At 37.8% G+C, this 23725-nt stretch overlaps 1 protein-coding gene across 1 annotated transcript in view; it reads left to right on the top strand.

Moving 5' to 3' along the window:
• The window catches only part of LOC140231432 (polypeptide N-acetylgalactosaminyltransferase 2-like), a 136215-nt gene that overhangs the window by 89475 nt on the left and 23015 nt on the right, over positions 1 to 23725 (top strand). Inside the window, 2 exon segments of the mRNA XM_072311559.1 lie at positions 9014 to 9101; positions 18786 to 18870. Of these exon segments, the coding sequence (XP_072167660.1) occupies positions 9014 to 9101; positions 18786 to 18870 (173 nt within the window).

The following is a 23725-nucleotide window of genomic DNA, read 5'->3' as shown; positions in this document are numbered from 1 at the left end:
GGTATAAGGATCAAAACACACAGAAACCCGGCTCGATGTGTGTGGGCGCACTCTTATGAATGTACGTATCTCAACCAAATGGGACAGGGATACAATTCCTTTACAAGCACAGCTATTTCATGCCTATTGATCCAAAAACCACCAAACAAGCATTACCTAATAGCTCAGACCTCATCTCGCTTTGTAAGTGGGAGAAAATGACATGGCGGTGATATCATAGTTAGCTATTCATGCCCACCGCAGCTGACACCTAACTTTTATTCCTGGTGGTCCGATTTCTTTACACTCGTCCAATCAATTGAAGTAACTGACATGCTCAGTTGGCAGGACATGCAACTTCTTGGATCAGTCTTCCACTGAATGTTTCATTCATGTATTCATGGTCTTCTCATCTTGATTACTGCAATTCCCTTTTCGCTGGCCCCCTTCCTCAATTATTTCACCACTGTATACAAAGAAAACAAAATACAGCTGCCAGACTTGTGATCCTCAAAAAGACGATCTGACCACATTACTCCAATTCTCCGATCCCTGCATTGGCTCCCCTTGCAACATGTCAACTTTTACCCGTTGAGGACAAGTCCTGAATATACTCGGGCAAGCATCTATGGGAAATATGTATTGTAGCAAAATCAAACCATCCTCAATGGGTTGAAGTCCTTGTGGTTTGTAAGATATTGAATAACACTGCCCCATCTTATCTCAAAAACCTGAGATCTCTTTGCTTCTTTACTTCAACCCGATCTCTTTTTTCTTCCTGTTCTCTGCAATTATCATGTGGTTGTCACACTTGTACCCATTATGGTGACAGACCATTTTCTGTCATTGTTCCATTTCCTTGGAACAAACTCCCCTCTCAGACTGAAAATAAGTGTAGAGAGCCTTTAAATCAATGCTCATAACTTACTTATTCAATCAATCATGATTCATTTCGTCATTTTATACTTATCACTATGTTTGTGGTTATATTCTGTATCTGAGTTCCATTTTTCAGTTCTGTATTACAACCAATGGGCCTAGAAATATCCATGTTCAGTACTGAATACATAAATATATCATTTGTTATCTTCCTCTTATCTGAATCTGGCAGTTATACTGTGAGTAAACAAGGTTCATTGAATGGAGGGTAAAAGCTTAACATGAAGTGATTCTACAATTTTACTTTTTCAAACCCATTATTACTGCTCATGGGGTATGACTTTTTTTGCTGTCTGTACTTTTCCATGATAGCTGAGATCACAGTTGCATTACATGCTAGCAGGTTTCTAGTCGTGACAAATTAAGCTAGGATGGGGTTAGTGACATACCCCCCTTTTTCTCACATCACCCAGAAAGTGATCCATAGAATTTATTTATTCATTTTTGTTTTATTTATTTATTTATTCAGTCATTCATTCATTCATTCATTCATTCATTCATTCATGCAATCATTCATTCTTTCTGTCATTCGTTCATTCGTTCATTCAGTAATGTTTACCCAGTGTAGCCCCTTCAGTGGTTTATATACTGTTATTCTTGGGGGTCCTGCACGAAAATAAAGTAACAATTAAATTCAAAATACACAAAGTAACACATCAAGAACATCCTGTTGTATATAAGCAATGTGTAAACCAAGGCAATGCTGTGTGGAAATAGTGCAATATACATCTTTGATGATACATTATTTTTTGGAACAAAAGCATCTGCACATGGATATAGGCTAGCACACATCAAAGAATTGCGAGAAAGGAGGGATACATCGCTCAGCAGTCCTTACACATCGTTAACATGAGTTTGTCGAAATGCAGGATCCAGATTGCTGTAACTGGAGAGATCTAGCATTTGTCTTGTCCTCAGTCAGTTTGAGCAGCACAAGCAACATCCCAGAGAGTAGAGCATACCACGATATTTGATGTGAAGTGGAAGCGAAGTGAACGTTAAAGACCCAGCAGTGAATATATTTTGATGATTGCCGTAACGAATCGTGTACAGCTTTATATTCGAAACTGATCACTCTGTAAGTATACACATAGCCAAAAAATCTCAGTAGCTGTCGACCATTACCGATGGGTGTAAGCCTCGATGCACATATTAGCTGACCGGTGCTATTTGTAGTTTTCGAATGTTCCCCAGTGGACATCAAATGAATTGAGGCAACCCTGAATCCCCTGTACTACTAGGTCTTTAAACCATTAATTCTGTCTTGGCAGCCTCAGTTTGCCATGCCAACCAACATCATCTGGTATTTACCATCCACACAAGACTGCACTGTTGAGGAACAGGTCTTGGCAATTGTGTGGCACACTTGCTGTTGATGATTTTTAGTACTATGGCAGTGTCATGTCCATTCATTTAGCCTCACTTGGGCTCCCGATGGATCAGACAACAACTAAGCACTTCAGGATTAAAAAAAAAAAAGTATTTCCCCTCAAAGAAGAACCATCTTCAAATTGTGAGGTTGAATTTTACATAGAGTGTTCCCCCCCCCCCCCAACATAATGAGATCTCATGAAATGCTATCAAGGAATGATAAAGATTATAATAAAAAAGATACATGACTAAACCGCAGAAATGCTGTTCAGTTTCTTGAACTTGCCATAATGCTGTTTTCCCTATAGACCACTTTACTAATTCAGCATCCAATTATCATCACAAACTTTTGTGTGCCTCAAGCGGCTCATTCACAGAAGTAATCAACTCATTCATCATCACAGCCACTTCAGCTGAGACTATAAACTTGACATCATGATTGTAGGACAGTCTTTCCCAGGCATTGATGTGGCATCGGAATGTGAAGAAGATGAAGAAACACTGTAGTGAAAGTTTGAGCAAAAGTATGCATTCCCTTGACTTGCTACTAAGATATGAATACTCTGAAAGTGTTTTGTATGCCTTCTGAAAGGGCTAGTGTAGAGTGCTCTTGATGTCCTAGAAATATGAAGGAATAAAAATTAAGAGTGTACTATTCTTCAACCAATTTATGAATGGTGATAGGAGTATAGGTGGCATTTCTCCATGTGATACCAGACAGTGTTGCCATGATACTACCCAATATTTTCTGGTAACCCAAACAGTACATTTTAATGTGACATAACTATCAAAACATAACTATATTTGCCTTTATAATGATACACAGTGTGCGCGTTGCACTGACTAATAATGTCATATGTGTTAAAGGGAAAAGAAGCCTAAATATCATATGAAAATACATGAAATATATATGTGAAATATGTATAAAATGACCTCAAAGAAGGAGATATCCTGTCAAAAGGGGAAGAGTTATAGCCTGCATAAAACTGTTATTCTTTCCTTAAAGGCTTAGGAGCACTTGGTTAGACTTAGACAGTTGTTAACTATGATTACTGGCCAGCATTTCAAACAGGAATCTGAGTCAAGCACCTAAATTCTTTCTCTTCCCTCTCTCTTTGAGATCTCCCTGTCCTCCTGTGCTAGTTGTCCAAAAGGCTTTCAAAGAGAAGTTTGTTCATATCAATTGTCACGGCTCAGCGTCAGTTTGAAAGCCATTGACTCACAAATTAGCAGCTACTTCATGACTATACATATCGTCTGCACTTGTTCTTCATGTCATGAATCTCGTCAGCTCAGCATTCCTATCTTGCAGCATGCCTGTCTTACACATGTTCTCCATCCTGCCTATAACAATAGGAGGAAGCAGTATGGTGCCTTTTAAGCCCACTCGACAGCAGAAATTCATCTGAATTTCATTAGTTTTGGGTCGTTTGTTAACCTTCCTTCCTCGTGGATTAGAGTCTTTGGTTGTTCAGTGCACATTACAGATCTTCTGGATTTTAGACAATACCCTTGCCATATTTACCTAGGTTATACCGATTCCAACTCATCCTTCTCCCCCCCCCCCCCCCAAAAAAAAAAAAAAAGAAAAAAAAAGAAAAAAAGAGGTGAATAACAGTAAATTGTCTGTAACTTGGGGAATTTGTCTTGATTTAATCACGAAAATGTGCTGGGCGAGCACATGTTTGACACCACTAAAGTTGTATTCTAATGCGCATTGGACATGTCAAATGTGGAAAACATGTTTGCAAATCCCTCATTCATTCTGGGTTGTTGTTTTTTGAAGGTAATAAAAGCAGTTGATAGAATATGCAGTACCTGTAATAAAGATTTTATTCCTGGTTGTTGTTGTTGTTTCTGTTTCAGTAGTTCAGGGCACTCTCAGTGAGGTTGTAAAAAGAAAGACAACAACCTGATATACAGAAATGATCTTACCAATTTCATTACAGACAACATATTTGTTCTTTCAAATTTTCTTGATATCACCATCAATCATCCATGCTAAATATTCTTGTAATTGTAATATTCTGCAAATGATGATAGCATGTTGTAGACACAGAAATGCAAATGTTTAGGATCTCCTTCATAGAATCAGCAAGGTTGTCGGAAACACCATCATCAATATCTGACAAACTTACTCAGCTAGCTTGTCATCAGTGCTGCAATTTAAAGTGATGAGCTGGAGCGGTGGACAGAATGTCTCGTTGATTTTCTCTTCCCTTGAGGGACAATTATTAACTCTTTTAGTCACTCAACTGAAAAAAAAACCATGGAAAATCTGAAGAAAAATTTGAATAACCGGAAAAGACTCATTCATTACCCACAAAATGAAGATAGAAGAGGTTTGTTGTCGAAATCTGAAAAGGATGTGGGAGTAAAGGATGTATCGAGAATTAGATCAAGTGAGGAAAACTTTGAAGTTATATGTAGTGGTTGTTGAGCCTTAAAGGTAGGGAATCCCATTTGCATGCCTCAAATGAAGAGTTGTATAAATACAGTGGTATGTTGAAGAGAGTATCATTTTAGAAACTCCCATAAAGTATTGAAAGTGGAAGGTAACATTTAGTACATTTTTATTGACCGTTAAATTTTGAATTGATTTTTTTCGGGGCTCACCGTAAATTCCAGTACATTACTAGGCTACCTTTGCAGACCCATGCACTGCATGTGTGTCCATCATTGTGAAGAAAGTTCATCAAAACTTACAAACATTTCTATATACATTCTTGCCACACACTCTATATGTTATTACATCAGCTCTTAAACTTTTAGATTTGTGTTTATAGATAAAAAATACAGAAGACTGCAACAAAAAGGCTTAAGTGTGGCTGACACACAGAACTACTGAGTAGTTGAGTTTTGTGCATTATTCAAATTGTAGATAACTGTTGACTTCCAAATTTCTCAGCAGTGGCCTAAACAAGTCCCCTGAGGTTCATATTTAATGTTTTGCTGCATTTTGGGAGGTCTGTAAAAGGTATCTTCTACCTTTAAGACCAAGAATGCTAATCACTTTAGTGATTAGACCAAGAATGCTAATGCTTTAGTTAGCTTTGTCTCCATAAGGTACATATGTATAGGCCTCTACTTTCTCTTGACACGTGACAATTATTAAAAAAGAATGATTGCTCCCTTTTTTCTGAATAAAGTTCCAAGAAAAATGGATAAAATCATTGCTCCCTTTATTTCTGAACAAAGTTCTATTTAAAGTGGATAAAATCATTGCCATTTAGAACTTTTACTTTCAGAAGTGTGAGAAAAATGATAGGTTAATTAGCAATAGTACATACATAGAGAGAATATTAATGGTGTAAAAGCACAGGCAGTTTCTGTGAAGCTGACCAATTTCTGAGACAGAGCCTATGTGGGATGCTTCCATAATGTCTTTCTCACATGACTTGCAAACCTGTGAGATTCTTGCTGGTTAGAATCTTGCCATTTCCGTAGAAGTAAAGGCCCAAATTCACGAGGGAAAATTGAATCAAATCCAGCATTTGAATTCAGTCCACTGACTAAAACAAGGGCAAAATAGGCATACCTTTCACAGGTTTCATTATGCATTCATTATAGATGTCTGTTGGTATTGTGCTGTTACGCACATTTTTAACAACAAAATTTGCATAACCCTGTTCCACTAATTTTCTTGTTCTATTCGACAATCTTTCTAGGGTAGACTTTCCCTTTAATATGATGTGGCAATAACAGAAAAAGAAATGGTCCATCTTTAGAGGGAAGGTTTCATTTGTCATTTGCTTTCCATACGTTGCCGCATCAGCACACTACCACTTGCTTGCTTGAGACAGTGGGACTGTGCCCTTCACCTCAGGTTTAATTTTAGAGTGTCCCTAGCCTCTGCAATGAAATCTACCTTAGAGTGCTTCTGCTGATATGGGAGAGTTGATTTGCATTTTGATTTGATATCACAATTCATCAGGGAAGAAGGGCTCAGAGATGAGGGAGGGAGGGGGGGATGGACAGGTGGAGATTTTTGCCATCTTTAACCTAGACTAGGAGCTTGACGTTTAATTAATCTGTCATCATGAGCAGTGAGCTGGCCGTGATGTATGATGTCATCAGTCAGGGTCAGTGAACTATAGCTGCTGGTGTCTGTCTGTCTGTCTGTCTGTCTGTCTATCTGTCTGAGCTTACCTATCTCTCTGGAACCATGGAAACCTTTAACCCGTTGAGGATGAGTCCCGCATATATAAACAACGGGCCATGGTAATTAATGAATACGTTCAGTCAAGTCTTCAGACTCTGATTAACGTCAATGCGATGCAGTATTTGGTAGATGAATACTTGTAGTGCATTTTTACACAAATTTTGAACTTCGTGAAAGTAGATCAGTCATTGAGATGACTTTCAGTGAGGAGGAAGTCTTAAGTTGTGTTTCCATCTGAATTGCCTTTCATGACATTTGTTTTCGAAATGTATTCAGATATTTGCTCAATACATAATTTCAGTGATTACAGATGTGTGCCCCTTGTCAAAGAAGTTAGTAAACCAATCCTTGTAGTATGATGCTGTCTTGTTGAACTGCAACAATTCATTCATTTTATTTATTTTTTAAAGTTTGATACTGTTTAAGCCATATATTTCACAGGGTTTTTAATTTCGTGCATTTTGCAAGTTGGATGCTACTTGCAAATTTAACAGCACGTGAAAATATCAATTCTGATCCGAACATGAATCCGATGTGCACACACACATTTCTCTGTTCATTACTTTATACTCCATATAGTGAATTCAATTACTATAAAAAAAATTGCGGCTAAGTCTCAAAGAAATGAATTGGTGAAAAATTAGACTCACTAAATATATGGCTTATACAGCACTGTGCGGATTGTGTGCGAATCAAGCAGCATTGTGAATTGTGGTACTCTTACTATAATGTTATAGGAAATCACCAGGATGGATGCAATGTTAGTACGGGTGGTATTAATTTGTCTGATAAAACAGTCATGCAGGTGGTCCAAGGGTATTAGCTGTTTGAGAGTTTGTAAATTTAAACAGCTGATTCCCTTCTTACTGAAATGTGGAAAAAATTTGAGCCTCTGCCTTTTCCCTCCTAACTTTCATAATCTGCAATTACTAAAATTATGAAATTGTGAAATCATGTTTACACAATATTTCCGAACATACGTGTGTATTTGAAGGGGAGTCAGAGAGATGTGTATTGAATGATTGTAATCACAAACTTGGTGTCAAATGTTGATTGTTTTTCTTTTTTTCAGATGAGAAAGCAGAAAGTGCAAATATCTAGAGTATGAACAGTTTTATTTATGACACGTGTAATCAATGCAGTAACTTTTGTGGAATAGATGAGCCAAGAATGTCTAACAGTGAAAGCAAAATGAGCAAAAGCCATGCTGTTACTGTATGCACTATTTATATGCCACTAACATGGCTTGTGGAACAAGTGAAAAATTTGCCTTTACATTTTTGTTACTACTTTGACTGTACAAAGCTTGCCTTTTCATATTTAGAAAAAAAGAAAAATTGACTAAGATTTTACCTTCATTGATGCAAATCATTGCTTTAGGAATAAAACAAAATGATGAATAAAATATTTATATAGATATTTCTTTGTGAAATCTAAAATATTTTGTGGTTGCTGATATGTGTTTGCAGTTCAATAATTTCTTTAACTTGCTCATGTAAAAAAAAAAAGTAGTATTCGTGAAATGTGACCTTTTTCAAGAACTAACCGTGATTCCATGTTTTTTCCTCTTTGTGTTTCAATCCCCCTCTTTCTCTTCTCTCTCTCTCTCTCTTTCATATACCATCTCTACCTTATGCTATGTCCCCTGAACTTACGCTATGCCTCCTAAACTTCGCACTATGTCTTGTGGTGATGTCTTGCTATGTTTCGCGCTAACAACGTACATGCCTTGATGCACTGTGATTATCGATGTCTGTCATCGTCTTCCACTCCACGATGTTTTTTTTTTACGTGTGTGTTTGGCGATGCCTTTATTTACCGCGTCTGCTTTCTCAATAATGCACCCATTATGCCTTAATATACATCATGTCTTGTGCTCTTGTGCTGTTGATCACACGTCATCCACTGTTGACAATTTTCATTTCTCGCTGCATGCGACGTTTTTCAACTGCTTTTCGCATTACTGTTTGCGGCACCCTCTCACATTGAATGCATGTATCATTTGTTATTTTGCTGGGTGCGCTGTTTGTGCAACACATTTGCGGATTATTTGTGTTGATTAAACCTGCAAATGTATCCTCCTTACCTGTACACATATATTTCCTTCTAAAATATGTGACTGCACTTAATTTATCATTTCTTCGCCATAATGAACTGAGGTGTTCTTCCTCTTCTTTATTCCTCTATTTGGGTTTTCTTTTTGTTCCTTTCTTGCTTTGACTGCACTTCATAATGCCTTGGTGGTTTGTTTCCTGGTTTGTGCATGTGTATCAATACTCACGTTTCTTGCTGTTCCTATCTCGAATGTCTTTCCCTCTACTTCAACTCTCTCTTATTCATTTAAACTTTGTAACTAAAAAAAAAATAAAAATCGCGAAACCCTAATTGATATCTATTACATGGTCACTCGCTGCACGCATCGATTTACGCGACACATCCAACAAAACTTTCATTGTCATCCTGCACTCATTCCTCTGTGTCTCCTTTCCTCCGCTCCCCCGGCACGCTTACTTACGTGTCGCCCCACTTTTCTTCCACTCGCATCCCTGTTTCTATCCAAAGGATTCCACACGGGTAGTCAGTCCCATCATAGATGTCATCAACACTCAAACATTCCACTACGTTGGTGCTTCTCCGGACTTGAGGGGAGGTAATATTCAGCCTATTATTGCAAAAAACAATAAGCACTTTTCCTCCCTATTTCACCTCTTTTATATGGACTGATATTGCAAGGTGGTGTTAAATGTACCTGCAGTATGTCAAAAAGGCAATTTTATTCTCTGTGTACTCATGATTGCTATTGCTTGAAAAACTGTGCCTGACATCTGTCTATATTTGTTTCTTCTGTGCACTTTAGAATCCTTATTCGTGGCCTTTGTTTGGAAATAAAGAAAAAGTATATTGGTGGCTTGCTTTCAGCAGTAGATCCATCAAATATTGGAATCCTCTGCTTGTCATGATAGTGTCATACGCGATGTATTTCAAGCCATCTTCCTGTCAGAAATTTTTTATTAAATGCTCGTCAGTGTCCCTGAAGAGTTGTTATTGAAACAAAATCTTACTTCGTTTTTTTTTTTTTTTTTCCCTTGTGAACACTCCTTCAAAAAATCTTTAACATCTGCATAAGACAATTTCTAGTACAGTCTGCAATCAACTTGAATGTTTTCCCCTTTATAGAAAAGGACTTTTTGGTGGGGTAATTCTTTGTTTCTTTTATTTGTTACATTTCAACAGCGGGTATGAATCATTGTCTTTCCGTCATAAAGACTCTTTAATAAAGGGGCAAATATATACTTTTCTCCCCAATTTCTTCATCTATCAAGTCCCAGAAAACACATTTTCGTTGGCCAATGTTGTACATTTGTGCTATAGTTTTTTATTATTCATCATTTGTAATCATAGATAATGGTATAATAAAAGATGATATCATACAGACTTTTGGCAAGTGAGCAAAGTGTCTGATTGTAGCCCTACAAAGAAAGCCATCTTCCCATTATATGCCAGAAAAGAAGGAGAAAGAGAAAGACAATCCAGATCCCTCCACGTAGAAGGATTTCTAATCTCTTTATTTCCTGATAGCTGTAGTTACCCAGGGAGGTGGGAATACGCCACCTCCCTGAGTTACCATAGCAACAATAATGCAGATGTACATGCTTGACTGGTAGTGCAGCTAACATTGTGGAAAGTGCTATCATTTTAAGTCATGAGTGTTAAAAGGTGTTGTAAAATGTAGAGCTCTTGAATCTCCCAAACCGCATTAGTACAGTTGAATATCTATCCACAGGACTTACAATGTTATACAAATGATGCACAGGATAGAGTGTGTTAGTGAAGGTGCGGCACGCTCGAGAGTATTGACAATGGTGCGACATGCACGAGGCGCATTTAACGCCACAAAATAATCCTGTGCATCATTTGTTTTATAAAATGGGTCGAAAACTAACAGCATTATTCACGTACCTTTGTGGGTCAATACCAGTCAGCTACATGTAGCACTCGCTCAAAAGTCAAGATGTCCGAAGATGTTCGTCCCAAACATTTACGCACGTCGCACTCGGAAATCCCGCACATAAGTACTGTAAGGACGTATAAGAGTATACGTACGCCACGTGTTATGCACAAGAAAGGCCGCCGGCTGTTGTGGCAGCCCGCGGCCCGAACTAGAAGTTGTTTACAGGATTGACAGCGCGTATAGTAGCGCGTGACGCACTTGTAACAACTGATTGAGTGCGCACTGCTAGTGTAAACATTGTGACGTACGTCAGGCCAGGGAGGTGGAAGAGAGACTCTTCCACCTCCCTGGTCAGGCCGTGCATTTACTAAGAAATTAATGCACGCACACGTGACTCATTTCAGCGCTTCCAATTGGTTACATTCTTGAACCCATTTTATAAATGTCCTTAATCAATCCTGTACTCATGATAAAAATCTATGACATCAGCATAGATTCTCCACTGCATATAATAACAATGTCAGAGTAGTGTGGTAATTCAAGATCATGTGTCAGTGATCAATATGATTTGATTAGAGTTGATTTTGTCGGATTTCTGCATTTCACAAAATTAATGTAATATTACCAAAAGATCTTCAAAAAATTATTATACATGGAAAATATTATGTATGCAGATCATCAAATAAACATGAATTATGATAATAGATATAAATCATCTAATCATTAATGATTTAATAAGATTATTAAAAGGAATACAGCGAATTTGATATCAATCATCAGTGGTATTACTGTTAAGAAGGAAATAATGAAATGCATTATGAAATGCATTGTGCCACTAGCAGCTCTGTAGGTAATTCATTCTGCTGCTGTTTTTTTATTACATAGAGCAGTTATTAAAGAATTACCACTGTTTTATAAGTATACAGCTTTCACTGTATGTGAATGAATTCACATGTTTTACTAATATGATGCCCTGCTAGGAGTAATTCAAGATCAGAGATATGAGTTCAGTCTGTATAGCACATGGTAAAATATCGCTAGATTGTAGCATGTCTCGTAAAGTTAGCAGCCCACTTTAACAGCATAATCTCAGATTTCTTTGATGATGTTTACACAATGTTTATGAGGCAGTATCTCCTTGACCTGACCTGTCATTGAAGGGAAATAATTCTACCAGAGATATTCATTTAAAAGAAGAAACAGCTACTGAGACAACAAGTCTGTACTCTAGGCTGAATTTGAAAAAAAAAAATTGTATTATAACTGCATTATTTGAATGTCAGTTTGCTTATAACAGCCATCAAAGCTTATGTATGGGACTGTAGGAAAGCTTTGATAGTCATACAAATATATGACTTCATGTACCATGTGTTTCTTAATGCATCTGATTTACATTTTCTTCGGAGGCACATTATTCTCTGTAGTTTTGCTCAAGTTGTCAAAAAGGTGCATAACATAATTTCATGTCATTCAAGTAAGTAGGGGTGTTTGTTTCTTTGTTTTTTGTTTGTTTGTTGTTGTTGTTGTGTTTTTTTTTTTGGGGGGGGGGGGTTGGTTTTTACCGCAAAGACTTTGAATTCATCTATCCGTCTTTTGTGATCAAAATTGACCTGGAATGCAACAGAAAGGATTTTATAATCATATGATAATGACATTTAATTGGACATGGGCATAGGGTACCACTTAAGATTTTAGATGATTTGTAGACAGTCATAAGGTCATATTAAGTGTGCTTATTTGTTTGAGTTTGCTCAAAATATCATAGACCTGTTTCAGTAGGGTTGCTTAGCTATTCATAGATTATATCTATTTATTGATTTTCACACTTTTAAGAGTGATCAGTGTTCATCTTCTGCCACTTCAGAAGCACTCTCTTCTGCACTTAAGTCTTCTCTTCAGAGTAATGCACTGCCTGATGTAAAAAATATCATCCTGCACCCTTTAAAAGGGGATGGCTAGTACCTGATCAGTGGGAATCAGTGGGAATGCTGGGGGGTGATTGTTCCAACCCTTGTGGATTCATTTGAGAGTACATTATATATCTATTGTGTGAAAATTATTTGCTTCAGAACGGTCTCATATTCCCCGTCACTGTACAGGCATGCTAACCTGGAAACATTGAACTGCACATTACTTGAATATGAGACCATTCTGAAGCAAATAATTGTCACACAACAATAGATATATAACATACTCTTAAATGAATCCACAAGGATTGGAACAATCATCCCCCAGCATTCCCACTGATTCCCACTGATCAGGTACTAGCCATCCCCTTTAATTTTCCTTTCTATGCCAATGAGTCTCATGTGCAGAACTTTCACACACATACCTATGACCAGGAAATTTATGTGGCAAGCAGAGGGTTAAAGTAGGTAATGAAATAAGACTGATCTGGAGTGCAGCAGCAGGTGTTTGTGAAGTCAGTATTCTTGAGAGCTTGTTGTAAACAGCGAGTGTGGACTACAATGACAGTGTAGAACTTGATTTCAAAATATGAATACGGTTTGCATACAGTGGTTATCAACTGAATGGAAGGAACTTTGTATAGGATGATGTGCGTTATTCTGAATGCTCAGAAATTGAAATGAGGTTAGTTATTTTGGAGATTTGTTATTCTGAAACACAAATTCATTATACATAGAGGTTTGCCAAATAAAAAGTGAAAAGGGTGTATTAATCCAAAATTTGTGGCATTATTCCAAAGGCTTGTAATTCTGAAAATGAAATAACATTCTTTATTCTGAAGGTTTGTTAATCTGAAGATTAAATAAGGTTTGTTGTTCAAAAAGTTTGTTAATCTGAGCATAAACAGAGGTTCTTTATTCCCAAGGTTTATTGATCCAAAAAGGAAATATGGTTCACTAATCCAGAAATGCAAAGAAAGTGCATACCAACGAGGCTTTGGAATTATGAACCTTATTTCATTTTCAAATTATCAATTCTTTTTAATTTTGGATTAATAAGCCTTCGAAATACTGTAAAAGTGGAAATTTTCACAGTGTTGAAATTTTCGCGCATTTCGTGCAACCCGAAACTAGCGCGAAAATAAAAGCACGCAAATATTTTTGCTTCCCATATGTTCCAGTAGTTGATGCCTTGATTCCGCGGAAGTAAAAACATGCGAAACTCTTCTTACCCTGCCTAGCGTGAAAAGGTAGTCACGCAAAAATATCCACTTTTACAGTAAAAAATCTTCTATCATTTTCGTATTAACAAATGTTTGGAATAACAAACTGTAACCATGTGTTTGTGGGCAGAGTTATAAATCAGTTACTCTCGGGGTAGAGTTACAGCCTAACTTAATGATGCTCAGAAACCCCCCAGTCAGTCGTTCGTCAAGTATGAAGAGAGTATCTCGCTCTCAAAAGTTAAATTTTGGCAAAGGATCTCTTGAGGGTTGCAAACAAGTTAACCATAAACATCAAGTCAGTGTGCCTCTAAGGATGTCTTTTTTTCATGTTCCTCCCCCCCCTAAAAAAACATTCCAAAATGGAAAGTCAAATATGGCCAAACTATACCAAGAAAAAGTTTGCTTTTGGTACTCTATACATTTATGCATTTCCTGCATACGTTGCTATACAGTTCATGTAGTTATGTTTTTGGATGAAGCATTTTCTCAAATATTCATATCTTTCCACCCCGAAAACTAAGCCTAAAGAGAAATAAAAGACTTATTATTTTGTCTAAACCTCCAAAGGAAAAAGATAGCATTCTAAAATACACTGCGGGAATTCATAGGAAGGTGAGAATTTTTTTCTTTTGACATCATTATCTGAAGCTGGGATTCCTACAAAACACAGCCCCAACATGAGTCCCTGCACACTTATAGACAAGAAGCATTCAGTGTCGCATTGGAGCATCCTGGTTTAATTTCGAAGTCAATGCGATGTTTCCTGGGAAGTCTTCCGCTATTCATTCTCCCAGCCGGCATTAATTCTAATCATTGTGTGCGATGGCTCGCATGTCATTGACAATATCCCCGACCGTCTCTTCCACTGAGACAGTCAGGATATGTGGAGTGAAGTTGTCAAGGAGGGGTCCACCAACGCAATATCCAGGAAAGAAGTAGGAACAGGGATGTTTTTTTGAGGTGTTATTCCCAGGCCAAGTTGTCCGTGAAGCAATGTAATGCTCACTAGACTGTACCAGACAGATATCTGAATGTTCTAAAAGCAGTCAACAGTATTAATGCAGCATCATGAAGCAGGATGGGGGCGTGAGACAGGGAAGAAAGAAAGAAAACAGTTACAAGCAGATCACTTCTTTATATCCTCCTTTTTAAGTGGGGGGGGGGACTTTGTTGAGTGTTTGCCTTCCAGATCATTGGATCACAAAGTCCAGACCAAATCACAATCAGGTAAAGATCGCTTAAAAGATGAGACCGGCAAATGCAAACACAGAAAGGCAACTGAAAGGGGAGGGGGGAGCATCCTGAAACACAAAGCAAGTAACCTTTTTCAGTGGGTGTGGATGAGAGCTGGAGGATTCTCATGATGAGATTTCGGGGATGAGACCTTGAATTAACATTGCTTTGTTGGGGGGGGGGGGGGGAGAGAAGTCTGTGTCATCATGTAGTGCTCCAAGGTCGGTTGGACTTCCAGTGCTTGTCTCCTTCACCAGCAAATGAATCGTAATCATCGGCATCACGCAGTCCTCAAGTGCCATCGATGGCTGATGAGTGGCCTTGTTTTCTCGACCTCAAAAAGGCTTGCTCTGCCGGGCTTCGGCAGAAACTGCAGTTCGCAAATTGTCACATGATCAGAATCCATTAGCGGGACAGACTGGACAACCAATTTGTAGCGAGGGCATGGAAGAATACAGTCGAACCGAAGGAGACAAACACTGGTATACTTTTCCCCCTCGCACACACACTACCTATACCTCGGCATTCCAGTCATCCGATTACTTGTCATATCATGGGCTTTGCTTACAGAGATGTGCAGTGATCTCCCTGGCTTTTCTCTGTCAAGATGAATGCCATTTCTGAGTATGATTGGATCAAGCCACCAGAGCTTGAGTATTGATATGAAGTGGATCATGCCTTTGATGTCTGGCAAAGCTTGTGAAGGTGGGGGGGGGGGGGGGGGGTGGGGAGCAGAGAGGAAAGAAATGGAGCAAGAGAGGGAGTGGTTTGAGATGAGGACAAAATCCTACTGAAAGACCAGAAACATTTGCAGCATGAAACTTGAGTGGATCGGAGCTGATGGTCTTTTTTGCAGCATGAACTTTCACAAATCACCGCTGGCATTCAACACATTGTTCAGACAAATAACTTTCGTGTGCATTTAGCTTTTGCAATTCCTGGTTCCTCTCAAATTTTGTGAAAGTTATTGATACTGGCAAAATGTCTGGTTTTGCAGTATTCAATACCTTACACCCCCACCTATACCCCCCACATGCACACACACTCACCCTTCTCTGTTACCTTTAGTAGAATGACTGAAAGTGAATTATACGTAGAGAGATTTTTAATAAGCTGGAAAAAATTATCAAAGCACTGGTATCTAGTCAACGGAAGAACATCTGTTGCCTCTTGAATGTTTGTTTGAAGTATTTCTAAACTTGAATCCCCAATATTGCTGTGATGTGAAAGAACTGATGATCTGTCTCACAATGGAAATGGATCCTGGCTGGCATTTCATGGTTTGATTATGGGATAGAATCCAGTGGGAAATCAGCAGAAGATGTAAACCAAGAAGGAGGGAATCATGGGGCTTATGGAGACAGATGTGAATTTTATCATTTTGTTAATGGCAGGACTTATGTGATGAAAATTTTATTTTTCTTTTTTCTTATTTTCATTTTGTTATCTATACACATGTTTAACTTCAGGGAAAAAACAATTATATATATTTTCATTCCTGCCCCCACCCCTCTTTAAACTGGTCGTCTTCTTGTAGATTTGTAAATATGGTCACTTAGCATTAGGGCAACTGACTGTCTTTTCTTTTCAAACCGCCAGGCTTTGCATGTATTGATATGGCACAGTGAAAATGTTTGTCTAAGATGTTGAGCCTGCAGTAGTTTCACGTGAAATATTTGCTTTATTTTGTGTGTTGCTTGCTCCTTTCATTTTATTGCTTTGTGATCATCATGTATATGTGTTGTTGCTGTGAGTCAGGTAAGCCTATTTGTCCTTTCTTCCCTTGCCATTCTGTAGCCCATCATTTAGAAAATAAATACATTTTTAATGGCAACACACCATCACCATCCTAACAATTGCTTGGCTATAAATGTCACGTGGAGCATGATACATTGCCTGTGAGTGGAACCAGCTTGGGTAGAGAGTGAAAAGTGTGAAGTGTAGTGGAGGTCAGAGGTCAACCCAAGGTCAGGTTTGTTTTCCCACCGTGTCTTTGAGCGATGGCACATGGCATAGATTGTGGAGCCCTGTCACTTGCAAGTCTGATACCATCAATCAGCCCTATCCACTTGTGTTTGACACTGTGATCCAGAAAATATGTGTGCATCTTTTAAACGGTCTCCTCATGTGCTAACAAAAAGCAGAAAAAGAAAAACATGTTCAAGTGGAAGTCTCCTTGCCTGCTTCTTTAGAGGTAGGCAGTTTGCTGATAAGCATTATTTCCCCACTTGGAGGTTGTGTACTAAAACAGGTAAACTTGTTCAAATTGACAGCAAGTAGAATAGAAGACCAAATATTCTATTTTGTGTCTCCTCACTAACATGAAGCAAAACAAACAAACAAACAAAAAACATGTTCAAGTGGAAGTCTCCTTGCCTTCTTCAGAGGTAGGCAGTTTGCTGATAAGCGTTTTTCCCATTGGAGGTTGTGTACTAAAACAAGATGGTAAACTTGTTCACACTTCTATTTTGTGTGTGATCATGCCAAGCAAGTAGAAGCATGATGTGTGTGTGTTTGGGGGGGGGGGGGGAAGAAGTTTGGAACCACCCTCCCAGACATAGAAAATCATTCAATATGATATTCAAGGGAAAGTTTTGTCTTCTCAGATAAAGAGGGGAAAAACTCTGCTTTCTATGTCTCGTGCAAGTTTTCTTTTATCATGACATGCTGAAGTATAATTGCAAATGTTGCTTGGAGCAAGGTTCATTGAGAGCTTGTGCAAGATTTTCCAATGAAAATTGTTATAAGATTACAAGAAAATATTGTTGTTGGGGAAAAAGATGCACAAGATCAAGATACTAGTTATTGGATGTCTCCGTGATAACATTGTGTGGCAAGTAAGAAGAGAGATTAAAGTAGTATCCTCTTCTTATCATCCCATACCTCCTCCCCCTCAAAAAAAAAAAATAGAATGCTGAAAACTTGTTGAATGTTGCAGATGAGACAGTGCCCAAGGCTTAAGTCTGTTAAATCCTGATTATATGAGGGGGTAGCCTTGTCTGAGTAATAAAGAGCCAAGCTACTGGCTCCATGTTGTGAAGTCATCCTCTGACAATAGCCTACCATTCTGTCCTGCGCAAGAGACTCTTTTGAAGATGCCATTTTTTTTTTTTAAAGGAAGAGAGATCAGCTCGAATATTAAGAAGATTGGTCATACAAAAGTTTCTCCAAATTGTTATTGCATTTTCTCATGGAGTAGGGAGACGTTCACATTTTAGTAAATTCCACATCATTGATTTGAATGAAGCTGATCTGCAATGCAGTGAAACAGAATTGATTGCGGACTGTTTTTCTTTTTATGTATAGAACGTTTTCTTTGTATAAATGGATGAATAGAATAGCATGCTACATTTGGCAGTGCTGCTCACATACTGCTGAATGACTGATTCTAATTTAGTAAATTGCTTTTAAAGGGACTGTACAGTACTGGTTGAGGTGAGGATTCAAGTTTAACATTCCTAAGTGAGATAATGAGAAACCTCTTATGAAATATGAAAGAGCATGTAATTTTAAGAAGGATTCAAGGCTGAGATATCCAAAAAAGTGATAATAATAAAAGGCGATAGGCCACGCCTTTTGTTAGGATCTCTTTGTTTCACTTTGTTTTGGGATATCTCAGCCATTTCAAAACCGATTTTCATCAAATTAACTTTTGATACCCTTTAGAATTGCATGCTCTTTGACATCTCATAGAGTGGTTTCTGAATATCTTGCAAAACGTTAAAAGCTAAATCCTCACCTCAACCAGAACTGTACAGTCTCTTTAAAGTCATTTTAAATTCAGTTATTACTTTCCACAGTAACACTTACCTTCTTTCACGTATTGTTGGAATAGAAACAAGAGATTGTGATGCGTATTTTGGAGTGATTGCCCAAATTCAGCATCGACTTGTGAGAGACTGAATCAGATGTACAGCATAGTTGAGTGATTTCTCCCTGCGCCTTAGAAAATATGAGCATTGAAATTGGATTTTTAACCAAATGTCATCATTTTTCTCTTATGCCTTCAAAACCAGGATTTGACTGGAGTCTGCACTTTAAATGGGAACATATGACTGCTGAGCAGAAAGCGAAGAGAAAGGATCCAACAGTGCCTATCCAGTAAGTCTCTAGGGTACCGTCGTGTGTGTTGACTTCATTCCTTATTCAGGATGCACTGTCTCCAACAGACCCGACCAGACAGAATCTAACATTCCCCGACTTTTCCCCCCTAATAGGACCCTATTCACACTCATCAAATAATACTCGACTCACTCGCAACTTTTTCAATTGCAAGTAAAAAAAATGATCAAGGCACATTGTACCTGAGTTATCTTTATGCTGTATGAAAAAGGTAAGGTAAGGTAGTATCAGTTTGACTTTCTGTTTTAGTGTTAGAAGTGTTAAATGAAAATGTAAATCTTCGTACTTTGTGATTAGAAGTGTGTTGAGACAACGGCTACTGGGGAATTTCTCATGGTGCGAAGTGCTATTTTGCGTGGTGAAATCTGCACGGTCATGTTAAATGCACTCGTACCACAATTGAGCGTAATTGGCCTGAGTGAGTCCTGCGTTAAAAGGTGAAATACAACCCTAGGCTATGTTGACTTGAACACGTACAGTAAATTCTGACGCACAGAACAGCAGACGTATCAGAATTAGACTTAACAAAATAAATTTAAGGAATTCAAAGTTTTGCATGTATTTTATTAGACATACCCATAAGTGTCAGTCACATTAAGGTGTGCAAATTATTTTCACTATCTTCATCAAAATCAAATTCAACGTGGAATGGAAATTTCACTTAAAAGTGTTCAGTATCATGTGCAAAGTCACAGTACCACTACTGTGCAGACACAATGCAGGGGTTGTCAATGCACTGCCGAAACTTCACATACAGTTGAGTTGTTAGACTTTATTCTAGCTGGGCAATTTTCATAGCTGTTTGAAAACGATTAAGTGGTATACTGGGGGGTTCTTGAGCATCAAATTTCAATACTGTAAAAGTGGAAATTTTCGCGGTGTTGAACTTTCTGAGCATTTGGCGCAACCACAAGATCGTGTGAAAATAAAAGCACGCAAATATTTTCGCCTTCTCTATGTTCCAGTAGTTGATGTCTTGATTCCGCGGAAATAAAAACATGCGAAACTCTTCTTAACCGGCCGAGCGCAAAAAATTAGTCGTGCGAAAATATCCACTTATACAGTCTACCATAATCAACTCCCTTGCTGACAGTACATTAAAGGGAAGGTACAGTATTGGTGGAGATGAGAATTGGGCTTTCAACTTTTTGCGAGATACCAAGAAAACGCTTATGAAATAGTACAGAGCATACTATTTTAAGAGGAATTCAAAGTTTATTTGATGAAAATCGGGTTTGGAATGACTGAAACATCCAAAAACAAAGTGAAACAAAGCGATCGTAATAAAGTGTGGGTCCCACACTTATTAGAATCACTCTGTTTTGGATATCTCAGCCATTTCGAAACCAATTTTCATCAAATAAGCATTGAATTCCTCATGGAATTACATGTTCCTTCATACCTCATAAGAGGTTTCTCATTATCTCACCAAAATATGTTAGAAACCTGAAATTAGGTCTCAACCAAAACTATATGATCCCTTTAACTCAGACAAAAGAGAAGACTGTCCTTATTTGTAGGGGATATATCTATTGATTTCTTGATGGGAATACCAGAAATATGAGCAAACTTTAAATTGATGTTGTGATAATAAAAATAATGATGTTATTGATGTGAAAGTGATTGCCCTTCCCTGTTTGTCCCTAAAATATCACATAATGAATCATTGGATATTATAGGGCCATCATCATTAGAGGACTTGATTAATGTGAGGACTTAATTAAGGCTATCTGTCGGTGCTTTGTAGTGTCTGTCAGGTAATTTTGAATTTAGTCACAGTAGCAAAGTCCCTTGTTCTTAGGTATTTCCCGTTTTGTAAAATTGAATATCTGCACCCTATCAGCTTGGCTGCAGGATGAATCTGCTGCATTGATTTTCTTACACCGTTGTAGTAGGATTATGAGATCAGAAGGTATGGTTTATTCTTTTATACTGTATAAAACAACCTGCATCTCCCCCCCCCCCCAAAAAAAAACAAACCAACAAACAAACAAACAAACAGAAACAAAACAATAGAATAGGCCTTTGAGGAATGATGACCCCCAGCAAAAGGGATGATCTCAAAAGGAAGGAATCCTAAGATCCAGGCACGTCAATGGTGCAGGTGGCTCTAGGAAATTGGGAAATAATATGCCACATCCTGCTGATGCTCACCTGTTTAGGGGAAGAAATTTTAACCCCTTGAGACAGGGACAAATTCTCATTGTCTCTCCCCCCCCCCTCGCTCTATCTTTCTTCTCTCTCTACCTCCCCTTTATATTTCCCCTTTTTATATCTCCCCTTTTCTCTTTTTCTCTTTCTCACTCGCTCTCTCTCTACCTATATATATATATATATATATATATATATATATATATATATATATATAGATATATAGGCCTATCTATCTCTTTCTCCCCCTTTTCTCTCATTATCTACCTATAGATATATGTATCTATCTCTTTCTCCTTTTTGCTCTCTCTGTCTATATATATATATTATTATGTATATCTTTATCTATTTATCTATCCGTCTACCTACAATTTTATATTAAGGTATCTATTTCTGCTATCTTGTCTCTCCTTCTTTTCTCTCTTATCAATACCTATAAATCTATATATATATATATATATATATTCATCTTTCTCTATCTCTGTCTCTCTCTTCTGTGAAAAAAAAAATGAAAGGGGTGGCGAGAGAATTTCCCCACCATCCGGATGAAACTCAGAAGGGGAAATGAAAGTTCTTTTTTTCCTCTAGCATGCGCATTATTAGGTGTGACAAGTGTGTAATGAGACTTAGATGGAACAGTAATTGATTACATGCAGCTGGAATTTGCGGGGATGTGGTTTGAAGGGAGTGAAGTACCGGGCAGTGATCCATAGTCCATTCTACTGCCGATTAGGGATTGTGCAAAAGGTTGAGTGCAATTTTCGGTGGCCATTTTGGCAGCCATCTTGAATATCTCAAAACCCTCAAGGATGCAATGGTTGTATCAACCAGATTTGGGATTCAGCACCCTCAAATTGAGAAAACATCATTTATTTACATTTTTTCACCATTTATGAAAAAAAAAAAAAAAAAAAACTTGTGTATTTAAATTTCAATCTTTTGGCAACCATTTTCAATTGGATATCTTAAGACTCTCAGGAACGAGGAGTTGTATTAGCCAAATTCAGATTTAGCATCCCTGAAGTAGGGTAAAACCATCAAATCTTTACAGTTTTTCACAATTAATGAGGAAATATATCAATGGGAATTTCAAATTCGGGTGGCCATCTTGAATATCTCAAGTCTTGAGAGTAATTTTAGATGATTTTATGGGAGTTTGCCTCTGAGGACATGAATACCTTCAGCATTTATCCTTTTACAGGTTAAAGGGGATGGCTAGTAACTGATCAGTGGGAATCAGTGGGAATGCTGGAGGATGATTGTTCCAGTCCTTGTGGGATCCATTTAAGAGTACATTGTATATCTATTGTTGTGTGAAAATTATTTGCTTCAGAATGGTCTCATATTCAAGTAATATGCAGTTTAATGTTTCCAGATTAGCATGCCTGTACAGTGATGGGACCTTAAACTGTACATTACTTGAATATGAGACCATTCTGAAGGAAATGATTTTCACACAACAATAGATATATAATAATATTATACTCTTAAATGAATCCCACAAGGATTGGAACAATCATCCCCCAGCATTCCCACTGATTCCCACTGATCACTTACTAGCCATCCCCTTTAAAGGATGTGTTTGTAGTTTGAGCAAATATGCATGGAAAAGTTGTGATGCTTATACTCTATTTGAATGATTTCGGATGTCATGCAGTTGTTAAACATCTCTGACTTTGGGAAAACGACTTTCATGGTAGTGCACTATAACTATGAAGATATCATGATCTGTGTCTGATTTGGCAAATATGATTTAAGAGATCAAATAGGTTTGTAGAAATCTTAAAGAACTGCCCACTTGCATTGTTAAACAGGAAGTTAACCCATTGAGGACAGGCTGATTTTGCTACAACATGCGTTTCCCATAGACACCTGCCCAAGTATACTCAGGGACTCATCCTAAAGAAGTAAATAGGACCGACATGTTTGTTTTGGGGATAGGGGATGGGGTTTTGGAAAGTTTCAACTCTTTGTTGACTTCATTTTTGCCATAGGAGAAAATGTTTTGCATCAATACAACACTTGTAGGTTTCAAAGTTTACAACAATTTGGTTTTGTAGCATTGAAATGTAATGATACTCAGCATTTTTTATTTCATTTATTATTATCATCATTATTGTTTTATTTATTTTTATATTTTTGCTAAGGAGACAGGTTCTGAATGTCACATATCTTATGTCACCTACAAACAATGTACAAGGACATGAAGAACTTTTTGTTAGTGTTTGTTTTTTTCTATTTAGAATGTGGATGGCTTCTGTGGTATTGGTAATTGATCCTGGCAGACATGCTTTGAGAAAAATAGGACCTAGAAACAAGGCTGCATGGTCAGCAACAATTGCCTTTGCCAGTGCAGTGGTATGCAGACTTGTAATGGATTGTACCTTGAGTTGCACTGAATAAACAAGTATACCAGTCAGATTTTTGCAGTGCCCCAAATTATTTTGTCTCTCATAAACCTGTTTCTAGGCCAGGCCTGTTCTAGGCCAACCTTTGAAAGATTTTTCCTGTGAAAACAAGCATAGAGCAAAATGTTTCCCGTCATAAGCCAACCCAGCCCTTTCCCCCAAACAAACTTTGTTGGGATTTGGAGGACTACGGAGACTTTAGCCCAGGCTTCGCCAGTAAACCATGGATAATGGCACATTAAGTCAGAATTTTATTTCATACCCAGCCACAGAAA

This window comes from Diadema setosum, chromosome 1, assembly GCF_964275005.1.
Source record: "Diadema setosum chromosome 1, eeDiaSeto1, whole genome shotgun sequence".
Classification (NCBI taxonomy): Eukaryota; Metazoa; Echinodermata; class Echinoidea; order Diadematoida; family Diadematidae; genus Diadema; species Diadema setosum.
This window is presented reverse-complemented; position numbering and strand designations above follow the sequence as displayed.